Raw genomic sequence first — 18,463 nt, 5'->3', positions numbered from 1 at the left:
GGTTTAATGTATTACTCCGTAGAGTGAAACAGATCGGATTAGTTTTGGTATAATGTATTACTCCGTAGAGTGAAACAGATCCGATAAGTGTAGGTTTGATGTATTACTCCGCAGAGTGAAACAGATCCGATTAGTTTTGGTATAATGTATTACTCCGTAGAGTGAAACAGATCCGATAAGTTTAGGTTTAATGTATTACTCCGCAGAGTGAAACAGATCCGATTAGTTTTGGTTTAATGTATTACTCCGTCGAGTGAAACAGATCCGATAAGTTTAGGTTTAATGTATTACTCCGAAGAGTGAAACAGATCCGATTAGTTTTGATTTAATGTATTACTCCGCAGAGTGAAACAGATCCGATTAGTTTTGGTATAATGTATTACTCCGTAGAGTGAAACAGATCCGATAAGTTGAGGTTTAATGTATTACTCCGCAGAGTGAAACAGATCCGATAAGTTGAGGTTTAATGTATTACTCCGCAGAGTGAAACAGATCCGATTTGTTGAGGTTTAATGTATTACTCCACAGAGTGAAACAGATGCGATAAGTTTAGGTTTAATGTATTACTCCGTAGAGTGAAACAGATCCAATTAGTTTTGATTTAATGTATTACTCCGCAGAGTGAAACAGATCCGATTTGTTTCTGTTTCATGTATTACTCCGCAGAGTGAAACAGATCCGATTTGTTTCTGTTTCATGTATTACTCCGCAGAGTGAAACAGATCCGATTAGTTTTGGGTTTGTGTATTACTCCACAGAGTGAAACAGATCCGATAAGTGTAGGTTTAATGTATTACTCCGTCGAGTGAAACAGATCGGATTAGTTTTGGTTTAATGTATTACTCCGCAGAGTGAAACAGATCCGATTAGTTTAGGTTTGATGTATTACTCCACAGAGTGAAACAGATCTGATTTGTTGAGGTTTAATGTATTACTCCACAGAGTGAAACAGATCCGATTTGTTTAGGTTTGATGTATTATTCCGTAGAGTGAAACAGATCCGATTAGTTTAGGTTTAATGTATTACTCCGTAGAGTGTAAAAAATCCGATTAGTTTTGATTTAATGTATTACTCCGCAGAGTGAAACAGATCCGATTTGTTTCTGTTTCATGTATTACTCCGCAGAGTGAAACAGATCCGATTTGTTGAGGTTTAATGTATTACTCCGTAGAGTAAAACAGATCCGATTAGTTTAGGTTTAATGTATTACTCCGTAGAGTGAAACAGATCCAATTAGTTTTGATTTAATGTATTACTCCGCAGAGTGAAACAGATCCGATTTGTTTCTGTTTCATGTATTACTCCGCAGAGTGAAACAGATCCGATTAGTTTTGGGTTTGTGTATAACTCCACAGAGTGAAACAGATCCGACAAGTGTAGGTTTAATGTATTACTCCGCAGAGTGAAACAGATCGGATTAGTTTTGGTTTAATGTATTACTCCGCAGAGTGAAACAGATCCGATTTGTTTCTGTTTCATGTATTACTCCGTCGAGTGAAACAGATCGGATTAGTTTTGGTTTAATGTATTACTCCGCAGAGTGAAACAGATCCGATTAGTTTAGGTTTGATGTATTACTCCACAGAGTGAAACAGATCTGATTTGTTGAGGTTTAATGTATTACTCCACAGAGTGAAACAGATCCGATTTGTTTAGGTTTGATGTATTATTCCGTAGAGTGAAACAGATCCGATTAGTTTAGGTTTAATGTATTACTCCGTAGAGTGTAAAAAATCCGATTAGTTTTGATTTAATGTATTACTCCGCAGAGTGAAACAGATCCGATTTGTTTCTGTTTCATGTATTACTCCGCAGAGTGAAACAGGACCGATTTGTTGAGGTTTAATGTATTACTCCGTAGAGTAAAACAGATCCGATTAGTTTTGATTTAATGTATTACTTCGCAGAGTGAAACAGATCCGATTTGTTTTGGTTTCATGTATTACTCCGCAGAGTGAAACAGATCCGATTTGTTTCTGTTTCATGTATTACTCCGCAGAGTGAAACAGATCCGATTAGTTTTGGGTTTGTGTATAACTCCACAGAGTGAAACAGATCCGACAAGTGTAGGTTTAATGTATTACTCCGCAGAGTGAAACAGATCGGATTCGTTTTGGTTTAATGTATTACTCCGCAGAGTGAAACAGATCCGATTTGTTTCTGTTTCATGTATTACTCCGTCGAGTGAAACAGATCGGATTAGTTTTGGTTTAATGTATTACTCCGCAGAGTGAAACAGATCCGATTAGTTTAGGTTTGATGTATTACTCCGTAGAGTGAAACAGATCCGATTTGTTTAGGTTTAATGTATTACTCCGTAGAGTGAAACAGATCCGATTAGTTTAGATTTGATGTATTACTCCGTAGAGTGAAACAGATCCGATTTGTTTAGGTTTAATGTATTACTCCGCAGAGTGAAACATCCGATTAGTTTAGGTTTGATGTATTACTCCGCAGAGTGAAACAGATCCGATTAGTTTTGGGTTTGTGTATTACTCCATAGAATGAAACAGATCCGGTTTGTTTAGATTTAATGTATTACTCCGCAGAGTGAAACAGATTCGATTAGTTTTGGTTTCATGTATTACTCCGCAGAGTGAAACATATCTGATTAGTTTAGGTTTAATGTATTACTCCGCAGAGTGAAACAGATCCGATTTGTTGAGGTTTGATGTATTACTCTTGCAGAGTGAAACAGATCCGATTAGTTTTGGTTTCATGTATTACTCCGCAGAGTGAAACAGATCCGATTCGTTTTGGTTTGATGTATTACTCCGCAGAGTGAAACAGATCCGATTAGTTTTGGGTTTGTGTATTACTCCGTAGAGTGAAACATCCGATTTGTTTAGGTTTAATGTATTACTCCGCAGAGTGAAACAGATCCGATTTGTTTAGGTTTCATGTATTACTCCGCAGAGTGAAACAGATCTGATTTGTTGAGGTTTGATGTATTACTCCGCAGAGTGAAACAGATCCGATTAGTTTTGGTTTAATGTATTACTCCGCAGAGTGAAACAGATCCGATTTGTTTAGGTTTCATGTATTACTCCGCAGAGTGAAACAGATCTGATTTGTTGAGGTTTGATGTATTACTCCGCAGAGTGAAACAGATCCGATTAGTTTTGGTTTCATGTATTACTCCGCAGAGTGAAACATCCGATTAGTTTTGGGTTTGTGTATTACTCCACAGAGTGAAACAGATCCGATAAGTGTAGGTTTAATGTATTACTCCGTCGAGTGAAACAGATCGGATTAGTTTTGGTTTAATGTATTACTCCGTCGAGTGAAACAGATCGGATTAGTTTTGGTTTCATGTATTACTCCGCAGAGTGAAACAGATCCGATAAGTTTAGGTTTAATGTATTACTCCGTTGAGTGAAACAGATCCGATTAGTTTAGGTTTAATGTATTACTCCGTAGAGTGAAACAGATCCGATTAGTTTTGGTTTCATGTATTACTCCGCAGAGTGAAACAGATCCGATTTGTTTAGGTTTGATGTATTACTCCGCAGAGTGAAACAGATCCGATTCGTTTTGGGTTTGTGTATTACTCCATAGAGTGAAACAGATCCGATTTGTTTTGGTTTGATGTATTACTCCGCAGAGTGAAACAGATCCGATTAGTTTTGGGTTTGTGTATTACTCCATAGAGTGAAACAGATCCGGTTTGTTTAGGTTTAATGTATTACTCCGCAGAGTGAAACAGATTCGATTTGTTTTGGTTTAATGTATTACTCCGCAGAGTGAAACATATCTGATTAGTTTAGGTTTAATGTATTACTCCGCAGAGTGAAACAGATCCGATTTGTTTAGGTTTCATGTATTACTCCGCAGAGTGAAACAGATCCGATTTGTTGAGGTTTGATGTATTACTCCGCAGAGTGAAACAGATCCGATTAGTTTTGGTTTCATGTATTACTCCGCAGAGTGAAACAGATCCGATTCGTTTTGGTTTGATGTATTACTCCGCAGAGTGAAACAGATCCGATTAGTTTTGGGTTTGTGTATTACTCCGTAGAGTGAAACAGATCTGATTTGTTTAGGTTTAATGTATTACTCCGCAGAGTGAAACAGATCCGATTAGTTTTGGTTTCATGTATTACTCCGCAGAGTGAAACAGATCCGATTAGTTATGGTTTGATGTATTACTCCGCAGAGTGAAACAGATCCGATTAGTTTAGGTTTGATGTATTACTCCGCAGAGTGAAACAGATCCGATTAGTTTTGGTATAATGTATTACTCCGCAGAGTGAAACATCCGATTAGTTTAGGTTTGATGTATCACTACGCAGAGTGAAACAGATCCGATTAGTTTTGGGTTTGTGTATTACTCCATAGAATGAAACAGATCTGGTTTGTTTAGGTTTAATGTATTACTCCGCAGAGTGAAACATCCGATTAGTTTAGGTTTGATGTATTACTCCGCAGAGTGAAACAGATCCGATTAGTTTTGGGTTTGTGTATTACTCCATAAAATGAAACAGATCCGGTTTGTTTAGGTTTAATGTATTACTCCGCAGAGTGAAACAGATTCGATTAGTTTTGGTTTCATGTATTATTCCGCAGAGTGAAACAGATCCGATTTGTTTCGGTTTGATGTATTACTCTGCAGAGTGAAACAGATCGGATTAGCTTTGGTTTAATGTATTACTCCGCAGAGTGAAACAGATCCGATTAGTTTTGGTTTGATGTATTACTCCGCAGAGTGAAACAGATCGGATTAGTTTTGGTATAATGTATTACTCCGTAGAGTGAAACAGATCTGATAAGTGTAGGTTTAATGTATTACTCCGTAGAGTGAAACAGATCGGATTAGTTTTGGTATAATGTATTACTCCGTAGAGTGAAACAGATCCGATAAGTGTAGGTTTGATGTATTACTCCGCAGAGTGAAACAGATCCGATTAGTTTTGGTTTCATGTATTACTCCGCAGAGTGAAACAGATCCGATAAGTGTAGGTTTAATGTATTACTCCGTCGAGTGAAACAGATCGGATTAGTTTTGGTTTAATGTATTACTCCGCAGAGTGAAACAGATCCGATTAGTTTAGGTTTGATGTATTACTGCACAGAGTGAAACAGATCCGATTTGTTGAGGTTTAATGTATTACTCCACAGAGTGAAACAGATCCGATTTGTTTAGGTTTGATGTATTACTCCGCAGAGTGAAACAGATCCGATTTGTTTCTGTTTCATGTATTACTCCGCAGAGTGAAACAGGACCGATTTGTTGAGGTTTAATGTATTACTCCGTAGAGTGAAACAGATCCGATTTGTTGAGGTTTAATGTATTACTCCACAGAGTGAAACAGATCCGATTTGTTTAGGTTTAATGTATTACTCCGCAGAGTGAAACAGATCCGATTTGTTTAGGTTTAATGTATTACTCCACAGAGTGAAACAGATCCGATTAGTTTAGGTTTAATGTATTACTCCGCAGAGTGAAACAGATCCGATTTGTTTAGGTTTAATGTATTACTCCGCAGAGTGAAACAGATCCGATTAGTTTTGGTTTGATGTATTACTCTGTAGAGTGAAACAGATCCGATAAGTTTAGGTTTAATGTAATACTCCGTTGAGTGAAACAGATCCGATTAGTTTAGGTTTAATGTATTACTCCGTAGAGTGAAACAGATCCGATTAGTTTTGGTTTCATGTATTACTCCGCAGAGTGAAACAGATCCGATTTGTTTAGGTTTGATGTATTACTCCGCAGAGTGAAACAGATCTGATTCGTTTTGGGTTTGTGTATTACTCCATAGAGTGAAACAGATCCGATTTGTTTTGGTTTGATGTATTACTCCGCAGAGTGAAACAGATCCGATTAGTTTTGGGTTTGTGTATTACTCCATAGAGTGAAACAGATCCGGTTTGTTTAGGTTTAATGTATTACTCCGCAGAGTGAAACAGATTCGATTTGTTTTGGTTTAATGTATTACTCCGCAGAGTGAAACATATCTGATTAGTTTAGGTTTAATGTATTACTCCGCAGAGTGAAACAGATCCGATTTGTTTAGGTTTCATGTATTACTCCGCAGAGTGAAACAGATCCGATTTGTTGAGGTTTGATGTATTACTCCGCAGAGTGAAACAGATCCGATTAGTTTTGGGTTTGTGTATTACTCCATAGAGTGAAACAGATCCGGTTTGTTTAGGTTTAATGTATTACTCCGCAGAGTGAAACAGATTCGATTTGTTTTGGTTTAATGTATTACTCCGCAGAGTGAAACATATCTGATTAGTTTAGGTTTAATGTATTACTCCGCAGAGTGAAACAGATCCGATTTGTTTAGGTTTCATGTATTACTCCGCAGAGTGAAACAGATCCGATTTGTTGAGGTTTGATGTATTACTCCGCAGAGTGAAACAGATCCGATTAGTTTTGGTTTCATGTATTACTCCGCAGAGTGAAACAGATCCGATTCGTTTTGGTTTGATGTATTACTCCGCAGAGTGAAACAGATCCGATTAGTTTTGGGTTTGTGTATTACTCCGTAGAGTGAAACAGATCCGATTTGTTTAGGTTTAATGTATTACTCCGCAGAGTGAAACAGATCCGATTAGTTTTGGTTTCATGTATTACTCCGCAGAGTGAAACAGATCCGATTAGTTTTGGTTTCATGTATTACTCCGCAGAGTGAAACAGATCCGATTAGTTATGGTTTGATGTATTACTCCGCAGAGTGAAACAGATCCGATTAGTTTTGGTTTGATGTATTACTACGCAGAGTGAAACAGATCCGATTAGTTTTGGGTTTGTGTATTACTCCATAGAATGAAACAGATCCGGTTTGTTTAGGTTTAATGTATTACTCCGCAGAGTGAAACAGATTCGATTAGTTTTGGTTTCATGTATTACTCCGCAGAGTGAAACATATCTGATTAGTTTAGGTTTAATGTATTACTCCATAGAATGAAACAGATCTGGTTTGTTTAGGTTTAATGTATTACTCCGCAGAGTGAAACATCCGATTAGTTTAGGTTTGATGTATTACTCCGCAGAGTGAAACAGATCCGATTAGTTTTGGGTTTGTGTATTACTCCATAGAATGAAACAGATCCGGTTTGTTTAGGTTTAATGTATTACTCCGCAGAGTGAAACAGATTCGATTAGTTTTGGTTTCATGTATTACTCCGCAGAGTGAAACATATCTGATTAGTTTAGGTTTAATGTATTACTCCGCAGAGTGAAACAGATCCGATTTGTTTAGGTTTCATGTATTACTCCGCAGAGTGAAACAGATCCGATTTGTTGAGGTTTGATGTATTACTCCGCAGAGTGAAACAGATCCGATTAGTTTTGGTTTCATGTATTACTCCGCAGAGTGAAACAGATCCGATTCGTTTTGGTTTGATGTATTACTCCGCAGAGTGAAACAGATCCGATTAGTTTTGGGTTTGTGTATTACTCCGTAGAGTGAAACATCCGATTTGTTTAGGTTTAATGTATTACTCCGCTGAGTGAAACAGATCCGATTTGTTTAGGTTTCATGTATTACTCCGCAGAGTGAAACAGATCTGATTTGTTGAGGTTTGATGTATTACTCCGCAGAGTGAAACAGATCCGATTAGTTTTGGTTTCATGTATTACTCCGCAGAGTGAAACAGATCCGATTAGTTATGGTTTGATGTATTACTCCGCAGAGTGAAACAGATCCGATTAGTTTTGGTATAATGTATTACTCCACAGAGTGAAACATCCTATTAGTTTAGGTTTGATGTACTACTCCGCAGAGTGAAACAGATCCGATTAGTTTTGGTATAATGTATTACTCCGCAGAGTGAAACATCCGATTAGTTTAGGTTTGATGTATTACTCCGTTGAGTGAAACAGATCCGATTAGTTTCGGTTTCAAGTGGTAAAACTAATTTCGGATTTCCAAATTTTGGAATGTGAAGCGGGGGCGGGGTCACTTTGCCATTCTGTGGTCCAATCTTCTTTTCCGCTTCTTCTTCCTGTTATTAATTTGTCATCCATGACTGAGGGAGTCATTTTCCTGACTGCTGCGCAGCTGATGCAGTGCCGCCCTGTAGGTTGGAGCACGAATTTTTAATTTGTTCATGGTGCTGGAGGTGGCTCGCCGACTCTTCACAAAGGACACTGTGGGATTTTTAAAAACTATTACGTGCTCATGAGTGCGTGCCCTAGGTGTGGAGTCGTATGTGCAAAAAAAAAAAAAAAAAACTTTCAAACCGCGTTCCAGAAACAACCACACAGGCTGTTCCTTCGCTCTCGCATGGCCGTACATGCAAACCAAAAAAAAAACTTTCAAACAACCACACAGGCCGTTCCTTCGCTCTCGTAAACGACGACTGGATTGGGGCATTGTGTTTTTCGATAAATGCGCAGAAGAAATCGAGAAATTATTAGAATACAGTAAGTCATCACTATCCAAAAGTAGTGCGTGCCCGTACGGAATGTTCACATCATTCCACGAATTATCGCTTGCATTGAAGTAACAACTGCTGTGATACTTACACACAGAGAGTTAATTAAAATCCAAATTAAAATCAAGTTTACCTACCTGTCTTTGCTTGCCATGACATTCGCTGCCATTGACCATTGCCACTCTGACGCCACGGTAACTATGGCGCCCTTTCCCCCATCGTCACCAGCACGCCACGTGACGTCATCGTCGGCCGGCCGCGCACCCGCCGACGCAGCCACGCCCACGCAGCAACGTGTCCTGTCATTGGTTTGATAAATAAATGGTCGCAGCAATGTGTCCTGTCATTGGTTGGTAAATAAATAGCCATAACTTGGGAAGCACTTGTCCGATTAATATCAAACCTTGGAAAGGCACATCCTCAGGTCCCCAGTAATATACCTGGCAAGTTTCAATTAGATCGGACCAGTGGTTGTCGAGAAACAGCGGTCACACACACACACACACACACACACACACACACACACACACACACACACACACACACACACACACACACACATTGCTGGAATTATAGATAGATGTCCACCAACAAACACCGACAGACAGCACGCCAGTCGAACTTCCATCGGAGATGCGCCACACATCGATGAATCTAGATATGCCACTAGCGCGTTTCCTCGCGAAAAGCCTCTTTCCACAGCTTCCTGTGAATAAAATATCGTCCATAAATTAAATTAAAGTCTTTACACATGCAAACGGTTAATGAAAATCAGAACAACGAGCTGTAATTGGTGGGAAAAAGAACAACGAAGAAAAGCGTCTCCAAAAAGAAGGAAATAAACGAACAACGGAAACGGAAACGCGTCACGTTGATGTGTGGATTTCCAAGATGGCGGCTTCCGATGAACACGCTCCTGGTGTTTCCCGATCCGAGGCGCGCTCTCAAACCTGCAAAAAGGACGATTGGCACGACGACGAGGCCTTCCGTCACTTCGTCGCTCTCCACGGCCCATCGCTCCGTCTTTCCGGTCTCCCTGAGGTGTACTGGCCGCGGCTCCACCACAAGCTGCGTAACGAGGTTTGTGACGTCGTCTGGGGATTATGACGCGCCATTGTTGTTGAACAAAGGGTCCATTGTCTCGTCACGCCGCTCGTTCCTGCTGTTGTTGAAGTTATGTAACGTTGATTTGATGTACTTTTACTGCCTTTTGTCAGGTGTTTGACGCTGGAGACGTTTTTGGAATCATGATCGTCCAACAACCAGACGACGACGACGACGACGACGACGAGGAAGGAGGAGGGAAGGAAGATGAGGGGGCTGCAGGGTTAGAGTGTGAAGAACACGTGAAAGGAGGGAAAGACGAGGAGAGCGTGCCTGTCGAGGAGAAACAAGACATGAAACGAGGAGAGAGAATGATGGAGGCTGAGGAGGAAGAGGAGGTGAAGGTTTTGATCGAAGAAGAAATGGAAGAAGGGGAAGAAAAAGAACGATCGGCCAAGGGGATGTCCGAATGGGAATCCGAGTACAAAGTGTTGGTTACTCAAGAAGGTGGCTTGAGCACGTCTGATCCGGACAGGTAAATGCACGACCAGGTGATCACGGGAACGGGTGATCAGACTCGTTTTAATTGTTTGTTTTTGTTTCTGGCTCGGTTCACCTGCATTCGAATTTCATTTCTCTGTCTCTCTCTCTCTCTCTCTCTCTCTCTCTCTCTCTCTCTCTCTCTCTCTCTCTCTCTCTCTCTCTCTCTCTCTCTCTCCCTCCCTCTCTCTCTCTCTCTCTCTCTCTCTCTCCTCTCTCTCTCTCTCTCTCTCTCTCTCTGTCCTGTCCTGTCCTGTCCTGTCCTGTCCTGTCCTGTCCTGTCTCTCTCTCTCATCTTTGCATTTTCCTTCAAAAAAAAAAATATTTAAATATATAACATTGACGATTCAAGGTATTAAAGGTGAGCCCGTGCCTGGTGTTGGCTTGATGGTTCGGGTGGCAGGCTTTGGATCCTCGGGTCCTGAGTTCAAATTCCGCTTGGCTGTTCAATTAATACCAGGTGGGGTTGACTCTACCTGTCATCCTTCCGAGGTCGGCAAAATGAGTGCCAGCTTGCTGGTATCCTGTGTCGGAGTGACGACCCGCCCATGGTTGTGCCCAATAGCCAAGGAGACTGATTATGCAACACCAATGTTCTGCTCAGAGTGTGGTCCCAATCCGCTCCTCCTTTTAAATATGATGGATGTGCTGCTTTTCGTAGGTCTACGATGTCTCATTGAGGTCTTCCTCTACCCGTAGCATCTTCCTCATCGACCACGCGTGGACATTCCGTCGATCGAACATGCAGCGCGACCTTGTGGGCATACCCGGTCTGGCACATCGGATGGCCGAGATGATGGGCATCGGTTTCCACGGGGAGATTCCAGACGCCGACCTCATTGGTCAGATAATGTCTGGATCTTGGTACTACAGTCAGACGTACAGCCCAAGCTTGGCGGTGAGTGAATGCTGCACGTGGTGGATTTTTTTTAATCCTCATCCATTCCTGAAGGGATCAGGAGAATATATACCCGTAATTACCTGTGTATACTACGCAGGGCATTTTTTAGGTAACATTCTCAGGAACATACCAGTTTCTGTGGATAACCCACACCGAACAACTTCGCGCTTCTCGTGACGATCTTCGCTTGACGTCTGTTGTGGACTGTCTTGACTACAATCCCAAGAGATCGGCACTCAGTTATGCACTCTATCAGGAACTCTAGCTCTGGGAAATGAAGAGTGGAGAAATGGTTGGTCTTCTTGGTATTGGGTACATCATCTCTATAACTCCTCTCTGTTTGCGCCAGGCTCTGACATTACTCCATCAAGACGTTCTTGTGACCAGCTGCTCTGTTCCCACATAATTCGGCATAACGATGACGTGTAACGACTATGAAACACAATGTGGTGAATGACGTGGCATGTTGTGTAGCGAACAACTTTAACTGAGTGAAGTGTGCCATCCCATCAGATTAGCACGGTAAGAGCTCGATGGTAACTCAAGTCTTTAGCAAGTCGTTAGCTTTTGTTAATTCTCAGGCAGTCGCCTATTGTGCTGCAATGCACGTGTTGATCCCCGCCCTTGTTTTGCTGCGATGACGGTGTATATTTACCTCCGCGGTGTATAAACGACCCGCCGGCTCGCAGAGTTATCCGAGCGACGGCCTACAATTCCGGGGAGTTTGGTGGGAGACGACGCAAGCTTTCCCTACTTGGTGGTCGTTCTCGCCACCGACCCCCGGCCCACAACAATATATATATATATATATATATATATATATATATATATATATATATATATATATATATATATATATATATATATATATATATATATATATATATATATATATATATATATATATATATATATATATATATATACACAGATATGATCTTCCCTTTGGTTCATCAAAGTGCAACTTGGCACCATCTTGGTATCCCTCGTACCTGCCTATGATCATCTATACTTTCAATAATGCTGTTCACACACGTGTTTCCATGACTATCTGTTTCCCCATCAATGTTCTCCTGCTGCTGTTTATTTTTTTTTTTTTGCTCAACTCCTCCGTGCTCTTTATGTCATGCCATCCCATCATTTTTATTTTTATTTTTTTTTCCTTTCTGCCCTCTCTCTTCTTCCTTCTCTCCCCTCCCTTTCGTGAAATTATTTTTATTATTTTTTTTTTTTGAAATGCCCTCCTTCCATCCCGACTTGTGTGACTAACATACGGACAGCCACTTCTGAGAAATAACTCAAGATCGAGGTATTTCGGGTTGGAGCAAAAAAAATGTTTTCACAATGGATGTTTCAGTCGGCAGAGCAAAGGGTTCCTGTTTGGTACATCATGGATGAGTTTGGTTCAAGGATCCAGCATGCAGACAAACCAACCTGCCGTACTGCACCCCTCTACTATATCCCCGGTCAACAGGCCTTCACCTTACTTTGGCCGTTGAAGGATCTGGCCCATGGAGGTGAACCTGTTTTTGTGCTACACTGTTATAAAACGTCTCCACGTTATTTACTCGCAGACCTGTATCTCTCGATTTATGAAAGGGATGCGTTCCTGCGAACGGACATAAATCGAAAATGGTTTTCTCATTACTTTTAAAGGTAAAGAATTAGGGGATCCTGACGTCAAAGTTTCAGCCTCCTGAATGTAACATTTTCTTTCTCGACAACATAATTAAACAAATACCGTTGCAAATAACACCAACAAAAGCCTGAAATGAAAAGACATTTGCATTAATAAATCTTACTTGATGCTGAAGAAATACGAAATCATTAACCTTTTCAAGGTGTATGTACTCACCGAGAAGTAGTGGAAGCTTTGCGTGTCGAGGAGAGGGGAGAGACCTAACAAACGGGCAATGGCGGTGAGATTCGCTCGATGCTTATTACCTCTGCCACCGAAGGTGGATGGAGGTTGTTTTCACCTCGTCTGTCTGTGAGTAGGATGTCTCAAAAAGTTGCGGACGGATTCGGATAAAACTAAGTGAATGAGTTGGTTAGGTGACGAGAACAAGTCGATGAGATTTTGGTTAAAGTCTGGATGCAGATCCGACCTATCGGTTGGGTACATAACATAAACTCTTCAGCCTGAGGGAGGTATGTGTTCTACCGAGTGCCCTTTTAGTTACGTTTTATCATACCAGTCATCATGTCGAGCATTATAGCCTGTCAAGAACGTTTTGCTGGGGCAGCAGTTGAGCTTGAGGAAGGTCCCTTGCTCAACATGTTGAGGGATGAGCGAGATTACGGTTGATTTTTTTTAAATGATTGAGCACTTCACAAGATGGCAAACAAAGTAGAACGATGCTTGATTCTGCACAGGATGCATTGTATGCGTGTACATCTGGCTGTTACTTGGACCACTGTGAAATTTTGTCCATTGTACTGCACTTTACAGGATTTGAATTTCGTTATGGGAAAAATGCGAATGCAAGTCGAACTAGAAGGGAGCACATCCATCCACCATGTAATGCCTGATCCACGAGAACATATCGGTCCCAATACATTTTTGAAATATCATGCTATATATCATTTTAGCCCCATCTCTCAATGGTGAAGAACCACTTAAAAGGAAAAAATATATATATCGTATCCAGATCTTCACCAAAATCAAATCAATTTGTCGTGGTCACACACCCAACCTGTCCACCAAGTTTCATCCGAATGAAAGATTGACACCACGCACAAGCAGCGGGCGGCCAATCATGCGACCCATCGCCCACGGAGGTTGCCATAGAGTTTGCGAGGGCTGTGGCCCCGCTGTTCGTGACGGTTGGAGCTGCACCACCGGGACAATTGCTTCATTTCACGACAGGAAATAAAACACCACCAACAACCTCCAAATGTAAAATGAGTGAGTGTACAGTTAACTCAAGAAAAATTGGCTCGTTTTTTAAAATTGATTTTGGCCATATTCCCCCCCTTCCCCTCTCCTCCCCTTATAATGGGTCTTCTGCTATTTGGTTGTCCGGATAAACAAGGTTCCACTGTACTTGTAGGATGCTTTATAGGGTGCCAGGCGTGAGGGAAGAGTATCGACTATGGGAGATTTTGATTTGCTAGGAATACGTTGTATCCATGAACAAGGAAAGGAGAGAGAGCAGATGAGGATTTTCTCAATCTCATCCAGGTTGTAAGCCACATTGTAGATAAGCCCATGGGGATCAGTGCAGTTTTAGACCTCTTTACCAATAAATATCCCAATATGGTAGGGGAGGTAGAGGTAGAAAAGCATTTAGGGACAAGCAACCATAACAGAGTTTGCAGGAATTCTGTTAATAGTTAGTTTGGGATGGTAGAGTGAGGCTATTAGGTTTCAGGAGGAGAGAGTTCGGTGAACTCGATTCAGACAAACGAACATAAAGATAATGGTGTCGGAGAAATGGGCAACCTTTTAAGGAGCAAATGTATGTAGAGCAAAGATAATACATCGAAGAGTCCCGAGGGAGGTGGCGAGGTGGCGGAGCATTTCCGCATGGTGTTAACGGGCAAGGTCCGCATGGTGTAAACGTGGCGGATGAGTGTGGTGTTGAGAACAGCCAAGTGAGATTGCGACCGATTATCGTTAACAGCTTATCGGAGTGATGCATTAATTGAAGGGATTTTACATTTTTAATGAGTCACTTTGGCTCTTGATACCGTTATTCTTCATCTGTAGTTATAGAATAGGAGTCCGTTACAAACGTGAGTCCACAATTGGCAGTGTTGCGTGTGACCTTGGTTGAACTGATCATACCTGTGTGGCAGATGAGGTGACAAGAGACTTTGCATACGGGGAGCTCGACCCACTAGTTCGGACGTGCCGGCTCATGCCATGGCAACCGGCAGATATCAGTCACATCTCTGCAGAAGTTTCCGAGCCACCGATTGGCTACTTCGAGGTAAATAGGCTGACCGCTGTAATATCCTTATTGTTTGTTTGTGTTCTACAACATGGGGATGCAGTTAATGATAAGTTTTGGAAAAGCCGAAATGAAGAGCATTTTGGTTGAAATGTCATTGTCATTGTTGTCATCGTTGTTGTTGTTTTTTTTTACAATGCATAAACTTGTGGCATTGGATAAGGAAACGTGTTTCTTTTTTTTTTTTTTTCCATCTCACTAATTACTTAATTGACACTCGCGCAGGCAATTTTTGCTGAAAATAAACAGATCCTCCCCGTTCCCATCGAGCCCACCGTCTTCTCGAAGGATAAAGTTTTTAGGTATGGTCTTTGGGCGCTACTTTTCCAAATATTCTGCCCTTGCATTGTAATAACTTTGACGGAGCAGTTTTCTTTGGCATTGTTTGTATCCACAAATTGCTTCCGAGTGAAAAATGACAATCCAACCAAGATGGCGCATGGGCTTTGTAGGCTTGGCTGAAAGCCGCCATCATGGGACGGTTAATTGCATGAATGTGAAAAATGCTCGATTTGAGAGGTACATCTACGAGGGTGAATCTCAAAGTATCCGCAATGATTTGTTCAAAACTGTGTTGCATTGACTAGGTTGCTTATTGTACTGGCAGGTACAAGCACAAACTGTCTGTGCCATCGTGAAGCAGTTTCAACCTCAAGCAGTCAGTAGTTGCATCATTGTAAGGGACTTAACATGACTGCTCCGCTGTCCGTTAGCTGTTAGGGTTAGGGTTAGCTTGGTTTGCACCAAGCAAGATCAGCGTGCAGTGATGTTGTTTTTGTGTGCTGAAGGTGTCCCAGGGGAAGAAATCCACCGCAGACTTTCAGCACAATATGGAAACGGTGCTTTACCGCGGCGGAGATTACCGTGTTCAAAAACGGTCACACAAGTGTCACTAATGATGAATGATCTGGACGCCCAACCACGTCCACGACAGAAGAAAACATTGAACAAGTCCGCGCTATGATTCTGGATAACCAACGGTCGACTAGTGACAAAGTGGCACAACTTCTGAGCATCAGTCATGGTTCTTCACATGAAATCGCCAACAACTGACTTGGCTTTCATAAAGCTTCTGCAAGATGGGTTCCAAAACAACTCGCAGAAGAGCACAAGTGCAACCGTGTGACAATCTGCCAAAGCCTTTTGACCTGCTTTCATCATGAAGGGAATGCTTTTTGAGATCCATTGTCATTGGAGACGAGATGTGGATCCACCATTACGAGACAGAGAGCAAATGCCAGAGTATGGAGTGGAAACATCCGACGTCACCAGTCAAAAAGAAGTTCAAATGTCAACCATTGGCTGGAAAAGTGATGTTCACACTTTTCTGGGACTCACAAGGCCCAATTTTGGAACACTATCAAGAGGGGGGCGCACCGGTAAACGGTGTCCGTTATTGTGAAATGTTTCCAGGACCAGTTGAAACCAACAATTCGATGGAAATGCTGAAGGCCATTGTCAAAAGGTGTTGCATTGTTGCATGACAATACCCGTCCACATACTGCTGCCCATACTGCGGAAACCCTCCGGCAATTGAACTTTGAGGTGTTGGAGCATCCTCCGTGCAGTCCTGACCCTGGCCCCTTCAGACTTTCACCTGTTTGGTCCACTCAAAGAGACCCCCACTTTTCTAGTGACTAACAAGTGAAAGAAGCTGTGCATGTGTAGCTTGTCACTCAGCCAAAACTTTTTTTTTTCTGAAAACACACAGAAGCTTGTGAACCGATGGATTAAGTGTGTTGGAAAGGAGGGGGACTATGTGGAGAAATCATTCTCTTGTACATGCTCAATTGTAGTTATATTATTTAAATAAAAAATATATTGCGGATACATTTTGACTCACCCTCGTACATCTAAAGAAGGGGAGCGGGGGGTATTATATCTGTTTTGTAACTGTGAACCTCTTGCTTGCAATGTTGTGGCTCTAAAAATGGGAGTGCAGGTTGAGTGGTTGAGGTTCCTGCCATTTTTGCATCCATCATGTTATATGGAAATGGTCCCTTGTACGGATGAGATGCAACTTCTAGCGCAGTATTGCGAACCTTTGACGAGTCGTTTGAAGGCCTTGCACGTAAATTTGTAAGGGTGAGTTTTGTCTCCAGGGTATTTACTGACAATCCGCAAGTTGCCGGCAACCTGCATCATCCACGTTTTGTATTGGTCGATGCAGAGGAAGATGCCGACATCCTCTTCTTGAACTCTGAAACAAAGGATTACAGGTATTTGATGGTCAACAAGCTCCAATACCAATCGTCGATGTGGTGGGGGTTGAGGGGGAAGAACGATGGACATGCATAACGTAGAAAAACATTGGAGGGAGTATGTCAGGATTCATATGGAGCCTGAAAATCCTTGCATGGAATATAATATTGTTATCTCAAACTCAAGATCTTGAAAGCATGGATTTTTGTTGTTCTTGAAGCGACACTGAAAACTAAATGGAGACGTAGTCGTGACTTATTAATGCGTTAAATTCTAGAAGCAATGAATTTGAGCGATCACACAAAAAGGATGGAAACAGAACTCATTCTGATGGGACAAATCGCGGAACTCATCACTCAAGTTTGCTGCAGAGGAAGGGGGGTGGAGAGACTCAGCCGGTCGAGGCATGCTGGGGCCCACCCGCTCTTCCTACAAGAATTATGTCCCGCTAGCAGAGTACCCACCCTATGGGTGGTCTTTCTCCAAACATGCAACACGTTCTTCTGACACATACTTTTTATTTGGTTGGTGTATAGACAACTGACAACTGCTTCAATCGCTCACAAAAATAAAATAAAAAATAACCCGGGTTACATGCACGAAGCAAAAACATACCTACTGCTTATAATTCAAAAACACCTCACTGCACTGGAAAATGTGGGGGCAGGAATACTGTACTGTAAATGGTGGGGACTTGTAATACCCTCCCCCACCTAGAGCGGCACTACACGATATACATTTACAGAGAGAATTTGCTCCCCCCCCCCTTTCCCCGCTAACCTCATCCCCTCCACCTCCCCACCCCATTAAAAAAAAAACACCCCTATACACGAAGTGGGGTCATACTGATCCTATGTCGCAAGTCTGGATGTAATCGGCCCAGAACTGCAGGAGTAGTAGCACGACAAACAAACACACCAGTCCATGAATTATAGTAAGGATTGCATTTGTCTTCATAATAAATGAAAGGGACGTAATACCGTCTGCAGAATACCTGACTTTCAAAATGACGTACGAATGTTAAATGAGGCCTATTGCGCATGCCCTGTGTGTGTGTTTTCATTAAATCGTTCTGCACGCTCGGCACTTTTAACCTGATGTTGCTCGCGTGAAATCTGTAATTCAAATAACCTTTTTTATATAATTTTCAGCATTGAGACAAAAGAGTGACTTTTTTTTTTCAAAATGCTTTTAACCATAATTGTTTTGATCTTGAATGCAAATCAGACTCGCACAAATATAAGAAATATCCGTGGATGAGAGGTGTCAAGTTGGTACTATTTTATGTAAATACAATTAGGTCGTAGTGACACACACACACACACACACACACACACACACACACACACACACACACACACACACACACACACACACACAAAAAACTTCGCAGCTTGGTACATGTATTGTGCATCCTCCCTTCCCCCCCCT

General features: G+C 41.6%; 2 protein-coding genes across 6 annotated transcripts in view; one reads left to right on the top strand and one right to left on the bottom strand.

The window, feature by feature from the left end:
* SULT4A1 (sulfotransferase family 4A member 1) overlaps nt 1-8,847 on the bottom strand; it is a 60,556-nt gene extending 51,709 nt beyond the window's left edge. The window contains exon 1 of one of the 5 annotated variants that reach the window (XM_085887019.1): nt 8,527-8,847. In XM_085887019.1, coding sequence (XP_085743145.1) covers nt 8,527-8,565 — 39 coding nt within the window. In that variant the 5' untranslated portion in view covers nt 8,566-8,847. Of the gene's footprint in view, nt 1-8,522 lie in introns of all 5 variants that reach the window. The other 4 variants (XM_085887021.1, XM_085887016.1, XM_085887018.1 and 1 more) reach the window with 4 other exon arrangements.
* A 402-nt stretch (nt 8,848-9,249) lies between these two features.
* Nucleotides 9,250-18,463, top strand: part of TTLL12 (tubulin tyrosine ligase like 12) — a 29,142-nt gene continuing 19,928 nt past the window's right edge. The window contains exons 1-7 of the mRNA XM_085886966.1: nt 9,250-9,469; nt 9,607-9,968; nt 10,673-10,871; nt 12,232-12,391; nt 14,676-14,809; nt 15,056-15,132; nt 16,933-17,049. Coding sequence (XP_085743092.1) covers nt 9,281-9,469; nt 9,607-9,968; nt 10,673-10,871; nt 12,232-12,391; nt 14,676-14,809; nt 15,056-15,132; nt 16,933-17,049 — 1,238 coding nt within the window. The 5' untranslated portion in view covers nt 9,250-9,280. The remainder of the gene's footprint in view (nt 9,470-9,606; nt 9,969-10,672; nt 10,872-12,231; nt 12,392-14,675; nt 14,810-15,055; nt 15,133-16,932; nt 17,050-18,463) is intronic.

The sequence above is a fragment of the Eptatretus burgeri genome, chromosome 6 (assembly GCF_056783735.1).
Source record: "Eptatretus burgeri isolate ZD-2024b chromosome 6, Ebu_testis_v1, whole genome shotgun sequence".
Classification (NCBI taxonomy): domain Eukaryota; kingdom Metazoa; phylum Chordata; class Myxini; order Myxiniformes; family Myxinidae; genus Eptatretus; species Eptatretus burgeri.
This window is presented reverse-complemented; position numbering and strand designations above follow the sequence as displayed.